The sequence below is a fragment of the Hyaena hyaena genome, unplaced genomic scaffold, assembly GCF_003009895.1.
Source record: "Hyaena hyaena isolate Hyena2069 unplaced genomic scaffold, ASM300989v1 scaffold_111, whole genome shotgun sequence".
Classification (NCBI taxonomy): Eukaryota; Metazoa; Chordata; class Mammalia; order Carnivora; family Hyaenidae; genus Hyaena; species Hyaena hyaena.
In genome coordinates, this window is record NW_024080743.1 from 3039840 (window position 1) to 3061555 (window position 21716).

At 37.5% G+C, this 21716-nt stretch overlaps 1 protein-coding gene across 1 annotated transcript; it reads left to right on the forward strand.

Annotated features, from left to right (window-relative positions):
* The first annotated feature begins 1226 nt into the window (after window positions 1-1226).
* Window positions 1227-21602, forward strand: DR1 (down-regulator of transcription 1). The gene is made up of 3 exons (XM_039236471.1): window positions 1227-2140; window positions 10820-10983; window positions 19551-21602. Exons 1-3 carry the CDS (start codon window positions 1921-1923, stop codon window positions 19695-19697), a joined length of 531 nt encoding a protein of 176 aa, XP_039092402.1. The 5' UTR covers window positions 1227-1920; the 3' UTR covers window positions 19698-21602.
* The last annotated feature ends 114 nt before the right edge of the window (window positions 21603-21716 follow it).

Consider the following 21716-nt stretch of genomic DNA (forward strand, 5'->3'; position numbering starts at 1 on the left):
AAACTTAGCAGCACTGAAAAACAAGCATCTATACTTTATAAATTAAAGGACCCACAAATGTACTGGAGAAAATGCTAAATGAAAAATAGTTACATAAGACCCTCAGGTTCCACATCCAGGGTCTTAGACTGAAATAAATTTTTTTTTTTTGAGGCAAGGGTTTTTGTTTTTTGCTTTTTGTTATTGTTGTTGTTTTAAGAAAGGGTGAGCAGGGGAGGGGCAGAGTGACAAGCTTCAACAGTCTGCAGGCCCACATGACCTCAGGTCCATGAGAGCCTGACCTGAGCCCAAATCAAGAGTGGGACACTTAACGGGCTGAGCCATCCAGACGCCCCTGATACAAAACGTTTTAAGGAAACATTTCAAATGACTAAGGTACCAAAAGTGATTTAAACGGTATCTTTTACTTTTCAGAAATTCCAACACCCCACTATTTACAACATGAGCTCTTCTCGCAAATGACAAGTAGGCCACATTTTGTGAAGAACGTGACACGCATTGATACAAGTCACCCTGGAGAGAGGCAAAAAGGAGGGTTGCTTACGATACTTTAACATACTTCTTTCCGGCTTCTCCAGAGCCCAACCTTAAAAATGGCTAAGTTGGAACCTCTTAACGTGACTCATTGTACACTATACTCAATTTCCACTACTTTGGATTTTACTTCTAGTTTCTGGTTTAGCTATTAGGAAGCCACTTCTCTGAATGTTTCATTTCCCCATAGAACAAGAATCCGAGTAACATCTATTAGACATCATTAAAAGCCTCTCCTCTGGACGATGTACACAGGCCCATGACGTTCTGCTTTCCTCATATCTCATTACCAAACCCAAGTCTCTTTCTTTCATTCCCACTTTGGGCCCCTTAAAAAACAGCAAAGAGAGCTCCTTTGTCCTCAGAGAAGGCTGGGAGAAGGTTTTGAGGCCTCAGCTGGTTGAGAGGTGGTACAGGCGACCCACTGTCTCCCCAACCCAAGCCTGCGCCACAGCTCCGGTACCACGACGCGCGTGCTCCCGCGACTACGGTCCCAGTGAAGGGAGGGATTCCGAGGCGCACGTCGAGACGCCGGCAGGCGGAAGCTGCTGGCGGCGAGGACCAACCGTTCCCGCCCGCGCGGGTGGGGGAAGGGCTGCATCCACACCCGGAAGTCAGTCTGCAAGGGAGGGAGGGGGGACGGGGGGGCGAGGCTTCCGGTAGCGCAAGGGGTGTCGGGAGAGGCTTCCAGCAAACCTTCTTCCTTGGCCTCTGGAGGGACCACCGTTGCCGCGGCTTCGGCTTCCACGATCTGCGTTCGGGCTAAACGGCCACGGCGGCCGCTACTGTCGCTCCCCTTGTGCCCGGCTCTGTCCGTATTCGTTTCCAGGCGGCCGCCACGGTTCCTGCAGCGGCCGCGGCCGACATGTTGTGAGGCGGCGGCGCGGCTGTCTGAAGGATGGTTTGGCAGAGGCGCCGGCAGCGGCTGCTGGCGGCCGCGGCAGCTGGGGCTCCGGCTCTTTAGAGCCAAGCCCGCTGAGTGTCCGCCTGGTACCGCGGCGAGGCCAGTGCCCCTGGATCTTGCTTCTCCTCCGGCGTGGTTGGGGACCGGTCAGGCGACAGCGCCCGCTCCTCTGAGGAGACACGAAGGTGGTTCCCCAGTGCTCAAATTTCCGGACCACCTTTGCATTCTCCTCTCCGACGTGGGCAGAGCTGTCCCCATTATCTTCAGCCCCCCGACCTCCTTCCCAATCTCGCCCCGAATCTCTCACACACACGGGTGTTCCCCACCCTCACGAACCAGCTCCTCCCCACCCCTCGTTTTCTGCCCTCTCTTCGCGCTCCTGGGATCACACTTTGAGGGCAGCCTTTGAGAAATCTTCGTGGAATAGTGGACCAGAGCTGGGGAGTTTTTAAAAATCGGGGCGCGCGCGCGAGGGAGATACGATGGCTTCCTCATCTGGCAACGATGATGATCTCACTATACCTAGAGCTGCTATCAATAAGATGATCAAAGAGACTCTCCCCAATGTCCGGGTGGCCAACGATGCCCGGGAGCTGGTGGTGAACTGCTGCACTGAATTCATCCACCTTATATCTTCTGAAGCCAATGAGATTTGCAACAAATCGGAGAAGAAGACCATCTCACCCGAGCACGTCATACAAGGTAAGTGGTATGTGTGGGATTTTGTTTAGGTGAGCGTGGAGGGTAGCTTGCCAGTCGCGTGACCCGTTCATGTCAAAGCCTTAGTTCCTCTCCGCTTATCAGTACGAGTAGACGAAAAAGCCACGCGGGCATGGAGGCAGCCGGTGCCTTACCACCTCCCTGTGTGGTATTCTCATGGTGCTTTTCATCCGGCGAATACAAGGAAGGATTTGCCGGCGTTTAGGTCAGCTAACATCCTCCAAAGAAAAAGTAGCAGTCGTCGTCTGTTTACGGCCAGGTAAGCGGAAGCAGCAAGAATTTTGCCTGCCTGCGGTTGAACCTAGACATGACAACTGAGTGAGAAGTTGTCTCCCCAACGTGGAACCGCAGCCGTGACAACGGAGAAAGGAACCCAAAGTTCCCGCTTGGAAAGTGAAGATTTAGACAGGATTTTCCAAGCACGAGTGGAGACAGCATCCCTTGCCCACCCGACTTTTTCACCAGTGTAGAGGAAAAGATGAATTTTCTGAACGCATGAGAAAGAATTCTTAACGTACGCTGTTTAACGTTGTAAAGTGTGATGATGTTGAATAGAGTATGTTTTCAGCTTTAAGAACGGTTCAGTGAGGGGCGCTTGGCTGTCTCAGTTGATGGAGCATGGAACTCTTGATCTCAAGAGTTTTGAGGTTGAGCAGCACGTTGGGTGTCCAGATTACTTAATAATAATAATAATTAAACTAGTTTAGTGGTCCTACTGTTCATCAAGTTAACAAAACTCTCCAGTTTAATTCTGGAAGAAAAGGGTGGAAGATCATCATACTTTCTTTCCCCCTCTTCCTTCTTTTTCCTCTTTCTCAGTTTTTCTTTTATGTAACTTGCTTTGCTCTATGGAGATAAATTTTTAAAGCTTGCATTGAAAGTTTGTAAGATTTTTTTCATGGAACATTTCCCTGTCTTTTCCCGTTGTAATTCCCATTTGGATGTATACACTTAAGCTTTTATTGAAGAGCATGTCTGAAAACTTCAACAGTTTCCTATGTTGGAAAGGATTTAGTGTAGTAGGGATTTGGGGGACCACATTCTGATGGTTTGTTTCAGGAATAGGGAGACATTTACTAGTCTTAATGTTTTGGGAGCACTTACATACACTCTTAAGAAAAAGTTGCATTCAAGTTGAGGTGATTACTTGCCTTTTATAATAATTAAAATTCTAACAATTTCTTGATTGCTGTTGAAGTCAGAAAAAATCATAATGAACTTTAATCATTTTAATAGGCAGACAGGTGTCTACCATCTTATTTTTCATAATTTAACTTTTCAAAGGTGATGTTCCTATTATTCTGAAGTAGAGAATGCATCTCATATTCACCGTATCCAATATTTTACTGTCAATATTGATAAAAAGATTACATGATTCATTTTTTGGTCCTTAATGATGGATGGAAGGTAGATTTAAATATACTCTGCCATTTCTATTTCAGTCCATGAAGAGAAAAAAAAAATCCCTGGGAAAAACCATATTTGATTTTTAAAGGTAGTATTTTTTGTTTGTTTGTTTTTGGTTTGGTGTGCTGAATACTCTGGAAGGTACAGTGAAAGTTAAGTTCTCTATTTTTCCTTTTGTGTTTTATTTTTACATTGTATGTACAATCGTTTTTAGTCTTTCATAAGATTATCCAACAGAGCTATAATTTCCTTTTACAATTCATAAAAAAGAAAAAGAATGTTTTATCCACATTGCCTTTTTAATGAAAACTTAAAAAGATTTCTAAAGGGTCTGCCTAAACGTTTGTTTACAACACAGAAGTGGGGATTGTTCCAAAATTCTAATAACACATTACAGTCTGTCTTTTTGGGTAGTTTATTCTTTGCTAAGATATATTTAGATTTCTGATTGACATGGTGGAATAAAAGTCCAGCTGTAGCAAGCAATATGCTAAATAGCTCAATTTAGGAATATGCTAATAAATTCAGTTTAAGGTGTGAGTCAGAAAGTAACAGTGAAAGCATTTTCCTTTGTGTACTGAGGATGATTGATTAATTTTTAAAAAATCATCGATTAGATAGTCTTACAGATTTACCCTTTCTTTGGGTAACATTGCTAATGTTAAGTGGATAAGGACCCACCATTTTTGCCCCAAATTCTCACCATGAAGGGGACTACATCGTATGCATTCATAATCTCATATTATTTCATATTTAATCATTTTAAAGAATTTTTTGTCTTGAGTGGTTACTTTTTTTTAAAAGAAATCCTTTAAGTTGTGTACTTTTTTAGGTGTTTAAAATGTGTCTACAGGTTAACCCTAGAAAGCTTGTTAAGTCATAGTAAATATGACTTTTTTATGCTTTTCTGTATGTATTTATTATTTTGGTATGTAGGATATATGCAAGTGGAATAATTACATTTAAAGTCATATGAATCTCACATATTGAAGTTCCAATTTTTTAGTAATAAGTTTAAGTAATAAGTTTAATGAACTAGATTTTGCTTCAGGACATGTCATTTGTTTACTTGCTACTTTGCTTTACATTGTCAGAGCAAATTAAGCATCTGAGGCAGTTCTGTAAAATGGAAGTTATTAAAGTTGAAATAACTTTATTGCTAGTAGATCTTTGAAATAGTTAAATTTTTAAAAAATTTCAAAATGTTTTGCTTATTTTGAGTTTAAAAAGGGGACTTGGTGTTGAAGATCACAGATAAACTAAGCTATAAAAGGTGTTCCTTTCATATCATTGCTGGTTTTTGTGAATACGTATTAAATAAGTTTTAACATGTTCTGTTGTATTATGGAAAGAACTGACGTTGAGGATTAAGAATGGCAAATTCTACGCTGGAGAGTCTTTGGCCTTAGGCAAATCTAAAGGTTTCCTCATTTATGTATAAATAATATTTAATTGTTTTCAGGTGTTGCAATTATTGAGAATCAGAGTTGAGAATCTTACATGATATACTGCAATAAATAATTTTATATTTTTAGAAGCTAGCTTTTCTTAGGCAAGCTTTTAAAAAAAAGTGTTTATTTTGAGAGAAAGAGAGAGCTCATGGGAGGGGTAGAAGGAAAGGAGAGAGAGAATCCCAAGCAGGCTTTCTGTTGCAGAGATATGGGGTTCCATCTCACAAACTGCAAGATTATGACCTGAGACAAAATTAAGAGTTGGATGCTTAACACACTGAGCCACCTCAGACACCCCTAAATAATAATTAAAAAAATATTTTTTAATGTTTATTCATTTTTGAGAGACAGAGACAGAGCAGCAGGGGAGGGGCAGAGAGAGGGAGACACAGAATCTGAAGCAAGCTCCAGGCTGCAAGCTATCAGCACAGAGCCTCACAAGGAGCTTGAAACCACAAAACGAGATCATGACCTGAGCCAAAGTCAGATGCCCAACCAACTGAGCCACCTGTGTGCTCCTAAATAATAATTTTTAAAATGTGTAATGTTACTGATTTAAATCCAAAGCTCGAGGTTTGTTATGTTTAATCTTACAGCATAATGCCATTTGTAAAGCTTAAGTATAAAGGTATTTTAAGTGATTATTTTTTTGGATTTTTAATCTGCCACATTTCCTCCCTACATTTATAACAGTAGTAACTGAAAGTAGTGAAAGTTTGAAAAAGTCTGAGGATTTGCTTCTTCAGCAATTGAGTTGCTTAAAAAAAAAATCTAGTTCCTCTCACACTGGTACTTTTATGAAATACAATAAAAAAGGATCACTAGGAAAACAAAATTGAAAAATATATAAAAGTTCAATTTTTGTTGTTAGATTCAGTAGACTTAAAATTACTCTTGTCAGATTGCTTTGAAGGTTTCCCCCCCAGCTTTATTGAGATATAATTGATAGAACATTGTGTAAGGTTAAGGTGTACAGCATAATGATTTGATGTATATATATTGTGAAATGATACCACAATAAGGTTAGCTAACACATCCATCACCCCATGTAGTTAGTTTTGCTGTGAAGGTTCCTAAATGCTTACTTTGATTTCCATACTTAACTCATCATAGACCATTTCAAGCAGTTATGGCCCAAATCCATGGACCACAGTTTGAGCTTTGCTCTAAAGCTTAAACCACAGTCTATTTTAGAAAGTGGATGTCCAGTAGTTTTTAAGTCAGAGGATCTGAGTGATTGCAGAGAAGTTGTAATAATAATGAGAATGAAATTGTATTATCTAAATAATTATGCGTACTGATATTTTTTTCAAAAGGACACATTATATATATGGAATTGGTATTATCACATAATCAAGTTCTTTTCAAGTTGGGATTTTATTATTTTCCTTAAAACTGACATATCTTGTTTTTTTTTTTTTTCTGTTACCCAACAATTACTTTTGAACACTACTAGGTACCTGGCACAGTGTTAGATAATGCTAAGGATATAAAGATTGATGATATTTGGTTCCTGCTCTGCCCTCAGTCTCTCATTATTGTCCCAGATTCCCAGGAGTAGTAATCCATAGAGGACACGGTTAAGGGTCTTCAGAAACATTTGCCAGGCTAATGAGCCAAGAAGTCAGTTTGGCCCATATCATCCTCTTAATGCATTTTGAGTGAACTCCTCCCCCCTTCCTTTAACAAATAAACAAAAGAAAACAAATTTGAAAATGCTGTTTTATGTATTATAATTTTTTTTTTAAATGTTTTATTTATTTCTAGGAGACACAGCGTGAGCAGGGGAGGGTCAGAGAAAGAGGGAGTCACAGACTGAAACAGGCTCCAGGCTCAGAGCTGGCAGTAAGCACAGAACCCGACGCGGGGCACGAACCCACGAACCGCGAGATCATGACCTAAGCGAAAGTCGGACGCTTAACCGACTAAGCCACCCAGGCGCCCCTGTATTATAATTTTTTAATGAAAAACCTGTTTTATACATTTGATAAAAAGTAATTGACAAATTCTTATTAAAACAAAACTTTATACGATTGCATTAGTTTTGTAAAATAAGATAAGTCTGTATTAAAATTATTGTTGCTGGTTAGAAGTGTTTACCTTTTTTTTTTAAGTGGTTAGTTGTCAGCATCTGTCTTTTTTAAAAAAAGTTTATTTTGAGAGTGTGAGTGAGGGAGGGGCAGAGAGAGAGAATCCCCTGCAGGCTTCCCCTCCCCCATTAGCACAGAGCCCAATTTGGGGCTCAAATCCGAATCCACGATATCATGAACCGAACTGTGAGATCATGCCCTGAGCTAATGAAATCAAGAGTCAGACGCTTAACCAACTGAGCCACCCAGGGACCCCGACATCAGTATTTGAAATTGAAAAATGTGCCAAGTATTTTTTCCTCTAATATGCCCATGCACTTTCCTGGGTATAATTTTAAAATACATGGTAGAGGGTAGCAGACAGGCATCTGAGAAGCAAGTGAAGTATGTATTTTATCAGCAAAAAAAATGTTTTATTATTTTTCTTTTCTGTCTTTTACTCTGAGATCCTTAGAGCTGGGGCCCTAACACTCCATTAAGTCTCTTTATACACACTAGAAAAAGGCACTTCTCTAAAAACCTTTACTACCATCTGCCAGAAAAGTGCCATAATAAACATACAAATCTACGTTTACAGTATGAATGGCCTTCCTTAGATATGGTCCTGTTGTGCACAGGATAACCTACAAAACCGCACATGATGGCCCTGCTTAGGAGTCCTTTCCCTTATCCTTTAAGACGCTCTTTGTGTAAAATGGAAATGATTATTCCAGTATGGTAACAAATGGTGTAAAATATCTCCTTGTTTAGAAAAGACTATATCTACTTATTGCTGTTAGCCGTAGTGTATTTAAAATTTGGATTACAGTCAGTGCAGTTTTAGAAATTAAAATTTATGGCTTTTCTTGTTGAACCATTTAATTGAGAGTACAAATTTGTATATGGCAGCTCTTTGAATGATAATAAATATTAACCTTGGATTCACTTGCAAATTTTTTGAAAGCAGTGTTCTCAACCTTAGATGTTTTTAAAGGTGAGTTCTTTGTTTTCTTTAAAAATTTTAACTCAAGCTCTCCATGGTTAAAGATAGTTTAGATTGGATTTTTTAATGTCGAATCAGTAATTCATGACATTTTGAAGAGTTATCTCCATGGTGTTGATTTATTAATTTTATAAATTTAATATTTTATATTATAAATACATTCATTCAACTTGAATTTAGTGTGATAATGCATAGCTGTATCTTTATTTATGTCCTGTATACTTTAGGGCACTCTTTTAAACCTAAGGGAAAAAATAAAGATGAATAGTATATAGTGCAAGTGGTTAAGTGAATCTTAGGTGCTAGACATGGTGTTAAATGCTGTAGATCACTTGTTGATCCCTACGGTCCTAAAAATAATACAGTGAACATTTTGCTTGTTCTGTGTTTGAAGCCTCTGTTTGAAGCTCTTTGTTTATATTAATTCATTCATTCTTCACAATAACCTGATCTGATGAGATACAGGTACTGTTATTCGTGTTTCAGAGCACAGAGGTGAAGGAACTTATCTAGGGTCACACAGCTAATTTGCGGCAGAGCTGGGATCAGTCTCTGGCAGCCTTAGGGCCTGCATGCTTAAATGCTGTACTGCATATGTTTTAGGAAGACACTATGAAATGCTGTTCCCAGGGAAGGAAAACTGAAGCTTAGAGATATGAAGCAGTAGATCCAAAGTTATATGAATATATTGACTTCAAATTCTAAGAGGTCTATCCGATTTTATAAGGGGGGGATTACTTCTGTCTAGGAGGATGAAGCACACTTATTTGAAGATGGAGTTTGATTTGAGCCTTGAATGCATTACCATCAGTATGAATGTGGAAAACTGATGTCTGTTGGGAAACGTTGAGTGGTCAGATTTAGCATATGTAGGGATTTAATGGCAGAAATAAAGCTGGAAATGTAGGTAGAGCTGGATCTAGAGAAAAGTGGTATACGCTAAGGAAATAGGACTTTCTTCAGAATATTGGGAGGAAACCGCAAGCCATTCTCTTGGTTTCTTTTGGTATTTTCTCCAGTCAATATTATTAAAAATATATACCTTTAAAAAACAGAAGAAACTGGGGTGCCTGGCTGGCTCAGTCACTTAAGCCTCCAACTCTTGATTTAGGCTCCGGCCATGGTCTCAAGGTTCCTGAGATTGAGCCCTGTGTCCGCCTCTGCTCTGACAGTGTGGAGCCTGCTTGGGATTCTTTCTCTCTCTCTCTCTGCCCCTCCCCTGCTTGTGCTCGCTCCCTCGCTCTCAAATTAAATAAATAAACCTTTTTTAAAAAGAGAAAAAAAAGAAAAACCTTGGCTTCTAGCATTGACACTAAATAATCAGTCTGTCAATTCAAGTAAAAAAATGCAGTCTCCTTAATCTTCGCTTAATTTTCCACGATATCTCCAGTCAGGCCAAGAATTATGTGGTGGTTATTTTGATATACAGAACTCAGAGTAATGAATTACTGAAGTTTTTGGGGGGAGGCAAAGAGGAGCAATAAGTTAGTGTAATTAAAATTCAAGTAATAGTACTCTGCTTTTTGGCATGAGATTACTTCTAAAGAAGGTTGATGTAAAACAGCTTAATATTTGAGGTAATTAAAGTTAGGAATAATTTTAAAATGTCTTAAAAACCACAGCTGACATGGGAGGGAATGCCTGTTTGTAAAGGTGTATTTCATATTCTCACTTAAGAGCAAATTCCTGTAGTTAGAATTCAGGGCATCTTTACTGAGAGCAGTCTGGTTCATCATAATTGTTGAAAAACTGCAAAAACTGATGAACTAAGGTAAATTCATCACTGTATTTCTCCCCACCTATATTTCAACATTGGGTCAGAAAACAAAGTGCCTCTGGGGCATTGGCAATATGTAGAAAACTATAAAATATAATTTTAATTACTGTGAGCCAAAAGAAACTTTATGCTTTGTCTTGATTACAAGAAGGCATGTAGAAAGTGCATTACTGTAAAATTTTCTTTCTAAGTGTGAAAAAGGGAAAGAGAATTTTTTGTTAATACTTCTATCTTTATAGTCTTTATCCCAGTTTTCTGCTGCATCACTTGAAATGATTTTCTAGTGCTTCCTGCTAAGTTTTATTTTCAAGAGAAACTTCTTGGCTGAGTATAAATGCTGAATTTCGTAAGTTATTTCCACCAGTATTTCTTAAACTTGGCAGTTTGAGCGCCTTTGCTAAAAATAGTCTCCTGTTTGGTATATTGTACAAAAGAACTTATCCATTCTTTCATCCCATCCTACTGAAACTTAGAACATATGTTACCAACCTAAGCCAAATGGCACAAAATATGTTATTAACAAGTAGATTCTAAATGTTTGCTTTTTTGGTATTATTCTAAAAAGTGACTGAGGTAATGATGTTTGATTTACTGTGAGTGGTATAGGAAAAATGTTTTCTTACTGAAAGCACATGTTCTTACATTGGACTCTTTTTTTTCTTCACAGGAAATGCTTTGGTTTTTAAAAGTTAATCAGGAAGAAAAGTAAAGGCTTGTGCTGTTAAAATATTCCTCATGTTTTACCTAATTTGTAATATAATATTAAGAAAGTTGATAAAATGTTTTGATTTAGCCATTCAAGTAATTGCTGTGCAACTATAAAATAAGCAAAATTATTAGAAGACAGGAATCCCCTCGCCTCAAAAAACAAAACAAAACACAAAATCTCCCATAAATGGGGGAAAAGACTAAGTTCTATCACTCTTTCATATTTTCATGTTCTCATTTCCCTAGCACTAGAAAGTTTGGGCTTTGGCTCTTATATCAGTGAAGTAAAAGAAGTCTTACAAGAATGCAAGACTGTAGCATTAAAAAGAAGAAAGGCCAGTTCTCGTTTGGAAAACCTTGGCATTCCTGAAGAAGAGTTACTGAGACAGCAGCAAGAATTATTTGCAAAAGTAAGTAATGTATTTTAAATTGTTTTTATCTGAATACTACCCTGTTTGCTAACAGAAATCATACTGGTTTCTGAAATCATTTCTTAAATCAACATATATATCCAGAGGATTTTCTTTCTGTGGCTGATTGTTTGATCAGAGTCTGATGTTTAGATCTAACCAGTTTGACTCTGTTTGGTCAGTTATTTCCTTCATATAAAACTAAATATTTGCACATAAATTTTTTTTTTTTTAAACAGGGGATGCCTGGGTGGCTCAGTGAGTCAAATGTCTCAACTTCAGCTCAGGTCATGATTTCATGGTTTGTGAGTTCAAGCCACACTTCTGGCTTTCTGCTGTCAGCCCAGAGCCTGTTTTAGATCCTCTCTCTCTCTCTGCCCCTCCCCCACTCTGGTGCACTCTTCTTAAACGTTAAAAGAATTTTTTTTAAAAAAGTAAATATTTGCAGCAATTTGTTTTCTTTTTATTATTAAAATTTTTTTTAATGTTTATTTATTTTTGAGAGAGAGAGAAACAGAACATAAGTGGAAGAGAGAGAAAGGAAGACCCAGAATCCTAGGCAAGCTCTAGACTCTGAGCTGTCAGCACAGAGCCTGGTTCAGGGCTTGATCTCAAATCGTGAGATCACAACTTGAGCCAAAGTCAGACACTCAACCTGAGCTACCAAGGCCCTCCTTTCTAAATTTTTTTAATGTTTATTTTTGAGAGAAAAAGTGAGAGTGAGAGAGAGAGTGTGAGTGGGGGCATAGAGAGAAGGAGGCACAGAATCCGAAGCAGGCTCCAGGCTTTGAGCTGTCAGCACAGAGCCCAGCGCAGGGCTTGAATCCATGGACTGTGAGATCATAACCTGAGCCAAAGTTGAATGCTTAACCAACTTAACCAACAGCCCCAACAGCAACCAGTTTTCCAAGGAGAACAACTCCAAAATAACTACTGAGATTTTACTTTGATGGTTTTTTCCAGACAGAATGACCATTTAAAAGCATGAAAAATATACTTAAACATTCTTTAAAACAAAAATTTTTTTTAATGTTAATTTATTTTTGAGAGAGAGAGAGAGAGAGAGACAGTGTGAGCCCGGTGGTGGCAAAGAGAGAGGGAGACACAGAATCCGAAGCAGGCTCCAGGCTCTAAGCTGTCAGCATAGAGCCCGACGTGGGGCTCGAACCCATAAGCTGTGAGATCATGACCTGAGCCAAAGTCAGATGCTCAACCGACTGAGCCACCCAGGTGCCCCGGTACTTAAACATTCTTAAGATTTAAAATGATGGGCTGGTGAGAAAATAGTATATCAAATTTTATAATGAGTGGTATATAAGGAAAATTTGATAAACATCTATTTTATAGTTAAAGTAGGTTTTTAATGCACCTTTAATTTTTTTTTTAAGGTTTTTTTTTATTTATTTCTAGAGAGAGAGAGTGAGCAGGGGAGGGTCAGAGAGAGAGGGAGTCACAGACTGAAACAGGCTCCAGGCTCTGAGCTGGCAGTCAGCACAGAGCCCGACGCGGGGCTCGAACCCACGAACCGTGAGATCATGACCTAAGCGAAAGTCGGACGCTTAACCGACTAAGCCACCCAGGCGCCCCTTAATGCACCTTTAAAACAAACATCTAATCTTTAAAAAAGTCCTTCTATTCTTCCTCCCTACCTCCCTTCCTCCCTTTCTTATTAAAATTCTAATTCCCAGTTTGTGAAGGATTAGCACTAACCTTCACAAAAAAAAAAAAAGAGGAGCGGATGAAGTTCTTTTTTTTCTACTAAGTTTTGGCCTCTCATTTCAAATTAAATTGTAAGGCAGTTTTGGGTGGAAGAGGTGAGATTTCCTACCAGTTAATGTAGTTTCCTTTAGAACTGGGAAGTATCAGTTTTGGTAATCTCTTCCAGATTAATGCTATACCTGATCCTTTTTGTGGTCATAATAACCAGTTGGATTTGGATCAAAAAACATTTGAACATTAAGCGTTATCAAGCACTAGACATCAGATACCATTTAAACTAATAAGAAAAATAAGTTTACTAACATATATTAAGTTCTAATCATGTGCTAATCATGTTGCCAAGGGGTACCTGGGTAGCTCAGTCAGGTGAGCATCCAACTTCGGCTCAGGTCATGATCTCATGGTTCGTGGGTTCGAGCCCCGCGTCAGGCTCTGTGCTGACAGGTAGCTCAGAGCCTGGAGCCTGTTTCAGATTCTGTGTCTACCTCTTTCTCGGAAATAAATAAAAAACATTAAAAAAAATAAAAATAATCATGTTGCCAAATAATTTACCTATATTTTTTAAAATCCTCACAACTTATAATGATAGATACTAAGGAGGTACTAAAAGCTTTTGAAACCGGTACTAAAAAATGCTCTATTAAATACTTTATATACTTTGCAGTTTTTACAAATAAAAATACATCTAAATTTTATTATACTCATTTACACATTAAGAAATAGACTCAGAAATGGAGAAACTTGCATGAGATCATGGATTTGTTCTACAGATGTTTCCTGAAGTACTCATTATTTACCAGACAGAGTGCTGAATGTTAGGCTTATTATAGTATACAAAAGAGACTTGGTTCTTGTTATGATGGAGCTTAGTTTACTGGGAAGGATTGAGTTAAACAATAAAACAGGTAAGTTCATATAGTTAGGAAGTGTTGGAGTCTAATTCAAACTCAAGTTTTCTGACCCCTAGACATGTGCTATTTCTACATTGCCATGCTAATGTTCTAGCTACCATTTGTGTACTTAAACTTATTTTAGAACTTTTAAGTGGAACATGCCTTACCCTTTCCAGGGCAAAAAGAAGAATGAAAGCAATAATTGCCTGCCAAATCTGTCTTTACCTTTCTATCCTTGTCATTTGTTATTTCTTCTTCCTTATCTCCCTTCTTTTTTGCCTTCATCTATGGGTGAAGATCCCTTAATATTTCTTTGCTCTTGTGAGGAAAATCAGCAGAGAGGTAAAAATATAACACCTATCTAGTTCTTCTTCCTTAAAGCACAAAGCACTTAAGTCCTAAATATGAAAGGAACTGATAAGTAAATATAACAGCTTTTTTATCACTTTGATTTCATTTCATCTTTTAGACTTTAAGGGGTTTTTTTACATTTATTTATTTTTGAGAGACAGAGCACAAATTAGGGAGGGGCAGAGAGAGAAGGAGACACAGAATCCAAAGTAGGCCCCAGGCTTTGAGCTGTCAGCACAGAGCCTGATGTGGGGCCTGAACTCACACCTGAGCTGAAGTCGGATGCTTAACTGATTTAGCCACCCAAGTGCCCCCCTTTTTTTTAATGTTTGTTTATTTTTGAGAGGAGGGAGAGGCAGAGAGGGAGAGGGAGACACAACATCTGAAGCAGGCTTCAGACCCTGAGCTATCAGCACAGTCTGACATGAGGCTCAAACCCATGAATGGTGAGATCATGGCCTCAGCTGAAATCGGACGCTTAACTGACTGAGCCACCCAGGCGCCCTAGACTTTATTTTAAATACTAACACAATAGCATTCTCATTTGAAGCAGTCTTTCAACTGCTAGCAACAAAATTTGGAAAGGGGGAAATTAAGATATTGAAATTAAGGTTAACTGTAAATTATAAATGAGTTAGTATGGGGGGGAGAATCTTAAAACATAGTGAAAATCTCCAAAAGAATGGGGGTGCCTGGGTGGCTCAGTTGGTTGACGTCCGACTTCAGCTCATGTCATGATCTCACGGTTCGTGGGTTCGAGCCCTGCATCGGGCTCTGTTGCTGACAGCTCAGAGACTGGAGCCTGTCTTCGGATTCTTTGTCTCCCTCTTTCTCTGACCCTCCTCTGCTCACGCTGTCTCTCTCTCACTCTGAAAAATAAATAAAACATCTTAAAAAATTTAAAAAAAAGAAAAAAGAAAATCTCCAAAAGAAGAAATTAATTAGGAAGTATACACTTACTATCTTTCACACTTTCGTTTTATTTTTTATTTTTTAAAAATTTTTTAATGCTTTATTTATTTTTGAGAGAGAGAGAGACAGCGTGAGCAGGGGAGGGTCGGAGAGAGAGGGAGACAGAGTCCGAAACAGGCTCCAGGCTCTGAGCCAGCTGTTAGCACAGAGTCTGACACGGGGCCTGAACCCACAAGCTGTGAGATCATGACCTGAGCCAAAGTCGGACGCTTAACTGACTGAGTCACCCAGGCGTCCCCACACTTCCATTTTAGAAGAAAAATACTTTAGGTAGATTGGGTAGGAGGCAAAAGGGAAAAAAGTTAGAAGTACCACTGAAAATTATAATTTATGAAAATGAAATTTATCAGTCAACGTAGATTTTAAAGGCACAGAAATGTTTTTATGTCTGTACGGAGAAATATGTTTGCTAATATGGGGATATGGTGCTTAAAAGTCAGTTAAATTTTAATTGTAACCAGTACATGTCTTTGTAGATCACAGAATAAACTATGAGATCAGCAGCTTTTGCTATAAAACCTGTGTAGAGACTTGAAACCATTTGAGGTTTTTTTTTCTGTGCCACAAAATTATACCTATATATAGTTGATTAAGGCACAAAGTAAGTATTCTTAAGTTTATTAAATTCACATATTTGGTTTGCCCTGCAATTTTCTTATGAACTCTTAAAATGTTTTTCATGAAGTACTGTTAGTCATTTTACACTCTGGGTATTCTTGCCATAAAGGTAAGTATGCCTGTGTGTTAAAATAATTATTTTTCATACTTTCTAAATAAAAATAGATGCAGGTAGTTATTAGAATGTCTGGTTTCTGATTTCCTAAACAAAAAAAGGTTTTGTCTTGTAGGCGAGGTATGATAGGTACACTGACAACTGTAATATGAGGCTGACTACTTTCATGACTACTTTCCTGAGGAAGAGTTCCCAAGTACGGAGACATCACATTAGATTTTGGCAGTGTAAGAGTGTGTCAGTTATTTTGCATGTGAGTGCTAATACAAATTTAAATCCAAGCAGATCTCATCACATGTCACCTTACGAATGTTGACTTTGGAAAGAACACATTCCCTGTAGTATAACATCAGTTCTGGACTGAAAAGCTGAGAAAGAAACTTAATTTTTTCTTTTTTTGCATAACTTAGAAAAACTGCTAGTATACAGTTTACATATTGACTTCAGCAGATAATTTAAGCTGACAGTATTAATTCAGATTTAAGAAATTATTGGAATCTTGGTTTGTGTGGATTATCTACATGCAGTACTAAATTGGATAGCTTTTACATTTTCACATGTGTACATAGGCTTTCCCCACTCCTTTCTAACACCCATTAGTTATTGAACTTTGTAAACTGGCATTGAAATATACAGTGTTTTGTTGCATCAGTTTTATAAATGGTTTACAGCACAGTATGTGTAGGGTTTTTTGAGACATACCAAAGGTTAGTTTCTCAAGGTTCTTGTTGTACCTACTTTGGTAGCATTTGATGGAGAATCTTTTATATACATTTGTAGTAGATGAAAAATAAACTAATCTTTTTTTTTTTTTTTTAAAGCTTAAACCATATGCTAAGTTTCGGTCCAAATTGAGTAGGATAAGTTAAACTGATAAGTGTATTTTTGTAAGCATAGTTATGTTGAAATAAAGTTTTTAAAAGAAAAAAAAAACATGGACCAGTTACTAAACAATTTTCTCAGCCTGAAACCCACCTTTCTGTGCTTTGATTTGTGATCAAGCCTAGTACTCTGTAAACCACATTTCTGCTTTTCTATTGAACTTCATTGGATTCTGCTACCAGTAGGGGGTTCTGGAGGGAGATTGCTAAGCTGGAGGAGAAAGGCAGCACTTGGGCTCTTTTCTTTTACTTCCTGTTAGCTTCAAGTTCCTTTGAGCAACCTGCCAATGCATCTTTACCCTTGCTGCATCAGTTTCTTTTCCTGTAGCAGGAACCGAGTCCAGTTTATAGTTTCTCTAATAATACTTACAGAACCAGCCTAAACATTCATCATTTTCCTCCAGGGTGTGAGTCTCAAACCTTGGGCCCCTCTACCAAACTCAAAGATGCTTTTACCACCCAATCTATGCCACTTCTTGAGAGGTCTAGTTTCAGTTCCATGGATTATTCTTTTAAGCTTCTTAAAAATTAAGTTTTAAAAATTGCAGCCTCTTCCTTTAGTCCCCCAGTTTTAGGGTTGATGGCTACTTCTGATAGTTACCAGTTCCATAATATCTAAGTGTTCTTTTCTTGCCTTTCCAGTGACCTAGTTACCAACTTTATACTTGGTTAACAATACTTTATATTGCATTCTTCCTGTTCCCCTAACTAGTGTGACTTCTATCTCCTGATTAGGTCCTGAATGATATAGTTAGGACTCAGGAAAAAACTTAATGCAGAAAATAATATTTTAGTTTGACTCGAAGAGTAGAGTTTTAGTAGGTGAAAATTAGGACATTTCAAATAGAATGACTATCAGTATGAGTTAAGGTAGTGAAAATGGGAGGGTGTGGTGTACTGAGAAAACATTTTAAGTTTTTTTGGAGTACCCAGTATGTATTACAGTTGGGGGATAAGTTGGGGCAGGCAGTAATTTGGAGGACCTTGAACTCTAGGTTGAGAAATTGGACTTAATTGGTAAACAAATGATTTTTTTTTTAAGTATAATAATGACTTATTTGGAAGTCTCTTTTAGAAATATTTGGATAATGAATACATGAGACTATTATGAAAAGTTAGGAATGTATGTGGTAAAATCTAAATGTTAGAGTTATGCTGAACATTACTGTTCTCACAAAACATTGTTTCAGAAAATACTGGAGAACTGTGTGAGGAATGTAACAAGGAGTATGTAAACAGTCTCTATTCGCAAGTCTAGTGGGAAAAAAGATACATACTCAGGTAATTAGAGAACAAAGTAAATAGGTATAGGAATGCATAGAGAATTTTGGCGTATGAAATAACAATATGATCTAGAAGGGTTAAGGACATTTCTGTTTTAGTAGATAACTAGGAATTAGCTATGCATAAAGGAGGGTGGCGAGCGTGAGTCAGGCTTAAAGGACAATTCTGAGAAAAGGCAGAGGAAGAAGCAGCCTTATTTTGGTAGATTCCAATGGAATTTATGTGATGTTTTCAACAGATTCATTTTTTTCCCTCTTGGTGTGATTTTTCTGCTAATGAATTAAATTGGGAAAGATTTTTAGCTGTTGCAACATTGCTTGTAATGCTTATGTGAGTATCTTGATTTCTAAAATTCTGTGATGGTTTTTAGAGAGGATATATCAAATGAATGGATTTTAACTATTTCGCTTAAATTCAGTCCTGGATAAGTGCCTTTTCTCTAGTGCATATATGGGAAGAGTGTGTGTGTGTGTGTGTATGTGTGTGTGTGTGTTCACCCACATGTGTGTATTTATGGGGAGAGGGACACAGGAGAAATTTATGTATAGAGTAGGGAACTGTGATAGAAACTCAAACATCAAGGTAGCTATTACGTTCATGTATAGTACTTTTCCTTAAGAATTAGGGGTACTGTACTAGACAACTTTTAAATAATTTATATTTTTATTTTTTATTAAAAATTATTTTAAATGTTTTATTTATTTCTGACAGAGAGGGAGAGACAGTGTGAGCAGGGGAAGGTCAGAGAGAGAGGTAGACACAATCTGAAACAGGCTCCAGGCCCTGAGCTGGCTGTCAGCACAGAGCCCAACGCGGGGTTCGAACCCACAAACCATGAGATCATGGCCTGAGCTGAAGTCGGACATTTAACTGACTGAGCCACCCAGGCACCCCACAGAAATAATTTTTAGATTGAAAAATGTTTAAATCTAAGTTGTAAGTTGAGAGGACAGATGAATCAAGTGAAAAAAAGGAAGAAAGGGAGGGGCTCCTGGCTTTGGCTTGGGTCATGATCTCTTGGTTCATGGGTTCGAGCCCTGAGTCTGGAGCCTGCTTCGGATTCTGTGTCTCCCTCTCTCTCAGCCTCTCCCCTACTCACACTCTGTCTGTCTATCTCCCAAAAATGAATAAACGTTAAAAACATTAAAAAAAAGGGGCACCTGGGTGGCTTAGTCGGTTAAGCGTCCGACTTTCGCTTAGGTCATGATCTAGCGGTTTGTGGGTTCGAGCCCCGCATCAGGCTCTGTGCTGACTGCCAGCTCAGAGCCTGGAGCCTGTTTCGGAGTCTGTGACTCCCTCTCTCTCTGACCCTCCCCTGCTCACGCTGTCTCTCTCTCTCTCTCCTAGAAATAAATAAAAATATGAAAAAAAAAACATTTAAAAAAAAGGAAGAGAGAAATTGGAAAAGGAACTAAAGGAGAACATTGTGATTTTTCTACCAGCTTTTTCAATTTCAGTTGAATCAAAGGTCATAAAATTACGTGGCATAAAGGGGACTGAGGATAAGAGAACCAAGTTTTAGAAGCTGTTGTTAGTTGACAGAGAAGCAGTCTTCTAACTGTATTTTCTTAAAGAGTTCATGTTCTCCAGACGTATAAGTTATTTTGGTGGTTGGAAAATATCCAAATTTGGTAATGACTAAGTCTATAATTGGCTTAATCAATACTTAACCAAAGTGTGTATGTTGTAAGTTAAAAAAAGATTATTACTTGTTTTTATGTTTTTGGTGTTTAGGCTAGACAGCAACAAGCAGAATTGGCCCAGCAGGAATGGCTTCAAATGCAGCAGGCTGCTCAACAAGCGCAGCTTGCTGCTGCCACAGCCAGCGCATCTAACCAGGCTGGATCCTCTCAGGATGAAGAAGATGATGATGATATCTGAAATTTACCAGCTGAGTTTCTATTTCCTCTATAAATGTTTTTCCCTGCACAAAAAAACAGTGAAAGAAATGCTTATCTGTAATTTTGTATGCATATTGGTGGACTTGCCATTGGTATTCTAGGGATGTCTGCTGTTAAGTTTCATCTATTGTGTGCTATTCATGTAAAAACTGTCTCTTTGAACTATTGAAAATTTAAGATTCAGTATAATATCAATTTTGAATTTTTAATGGTGTTTATGAAATTTTAGATAGCAGTGAGTCCTTTATTTGATCAATAAACAGTGTTACAGAAAACGTCAAGTTTATAAAAATACGGTGAAATTTATACAGAAACTAAACCTGCATTTGCATTTCCTCTGCCCTTTTAACTAGACTAAAAATTGGGAATTTTAAATTATTGGGGGGAGGGTGTTATGTAATGCAGTAGATGTTAGATCAGGTTGGTGAAAAAACAAAGAGTTCAGTTTTGTAGTATCTGAATTTTTTGTCTTTTAAAATGAGTATATATATATATATATATAGGGAATAAATATATATGCTCAGATAAATATACTTGTTTAAAAAATCTCAAAACGACATTCAAAAACTAGGAAGGAGTATGTTCAATAGTAGTTGTATGAATTCAGTGGGTTATGTTTTTGATTTTGTTTTTGTTTTATGTAGAGGTAAAAACTACAGTTTTATTATGGCATAATTCATCTTGAGCTACGCTATTACATTTCAAAGACTGCCCAATTTTGAGGACTGTCATGATTCTTACTATTTCACTCCAATAATTGTTAATAGTGTTACTTGCTTAGTCCATCCATCTTTATTGGAACTTGTGAAACAGTTGCTTAGGTTCCATTGGTTTAATGGAGATTCATGAATATTCAAATCTTTGCTGGGGGAAAGAAATGAAAGCTAATAAGCATGCTTACTATAAAAGAGGGATTGTTTTGTAATTTAACTGGTAGTTATAGTTTACTTATTGTTTGTTTTTAGCATTACTTTTACATTTTCTTGACTAGATGGCCTAGAGTGTCCAATGCTTCCTTTTGAAATGCATCATTGTCTCCATCATAATTGAGTGATAGCTTTAAAAATGGTTGGTTTTATTTTGTTTAAGAAAGTGTGTCATAACTGATCAGCCCTATATGAAATACAGATAGTTTCAACCTACTCATTAAAAAGGAGAAGCTTTAATTTGGTCCCACTAAATAAAAGTATGGTAGTGACTTTTATAGGAATCCAATGTATTGAAGAAATGGCATATTGTTTATATTTTGGAAACAGAATGGAAATGCCACTTTACTATAGTATAAAGTGATCTAAATTCCTGTGTCAGTTGCCAAATTATTTAAATTTGTATATTCACCAAGCCCAAGGATAAATTGTGGTTGCTGGGATTCCACTTTTAATTGGAGAGCTAAATAAGTAAAGTTTATAAGTATTAGATATCTTAATGATCTTATTTTGCAGTTTTAGAAAAAGTAAAATATTAGCATACATTTATTAAATAAACTTCCCCCATGCCATGAAAAGGTTAATTTTTCTGAATGTTTTAAGTTGAAGTTGATACTGTATCCATGAAGTGCTTTGGACAAGTTAGAAGGGGTTGTTTTTTTAAAAGTTTAAGTACCAAAGGTAGTCTAGTCTAAAAAATAAAAAGTTAATAAGTGTTGGCTTTTCTAATTTGTACTGTAACATCCTTATTCTTTCTATTTTAAGTATATCTGTTTCTTAAGTAAACAACTTAAATATTTTTCCACTTTTTTTTCCTGATGCAGAGTTCAGGTTAATTAATATTTTACTGCATCTGATAATGTATTATATGTTTGAAGCCTAGTGACTTTTCATTTTGACATTCTTGTGATTTCATATGCTGTATTCTTCAAGCAATAAAATCTGATGTGTTTTATAAATTGTTTTTATATTTAATAATCTACACAGATTAACAGCAGGAGATTGCTATTAACATTTTTACTAGTTTCAAGAATCTTGGGATGCCTGGGTGGTTCAGTCAGTTAAGTGTCCAA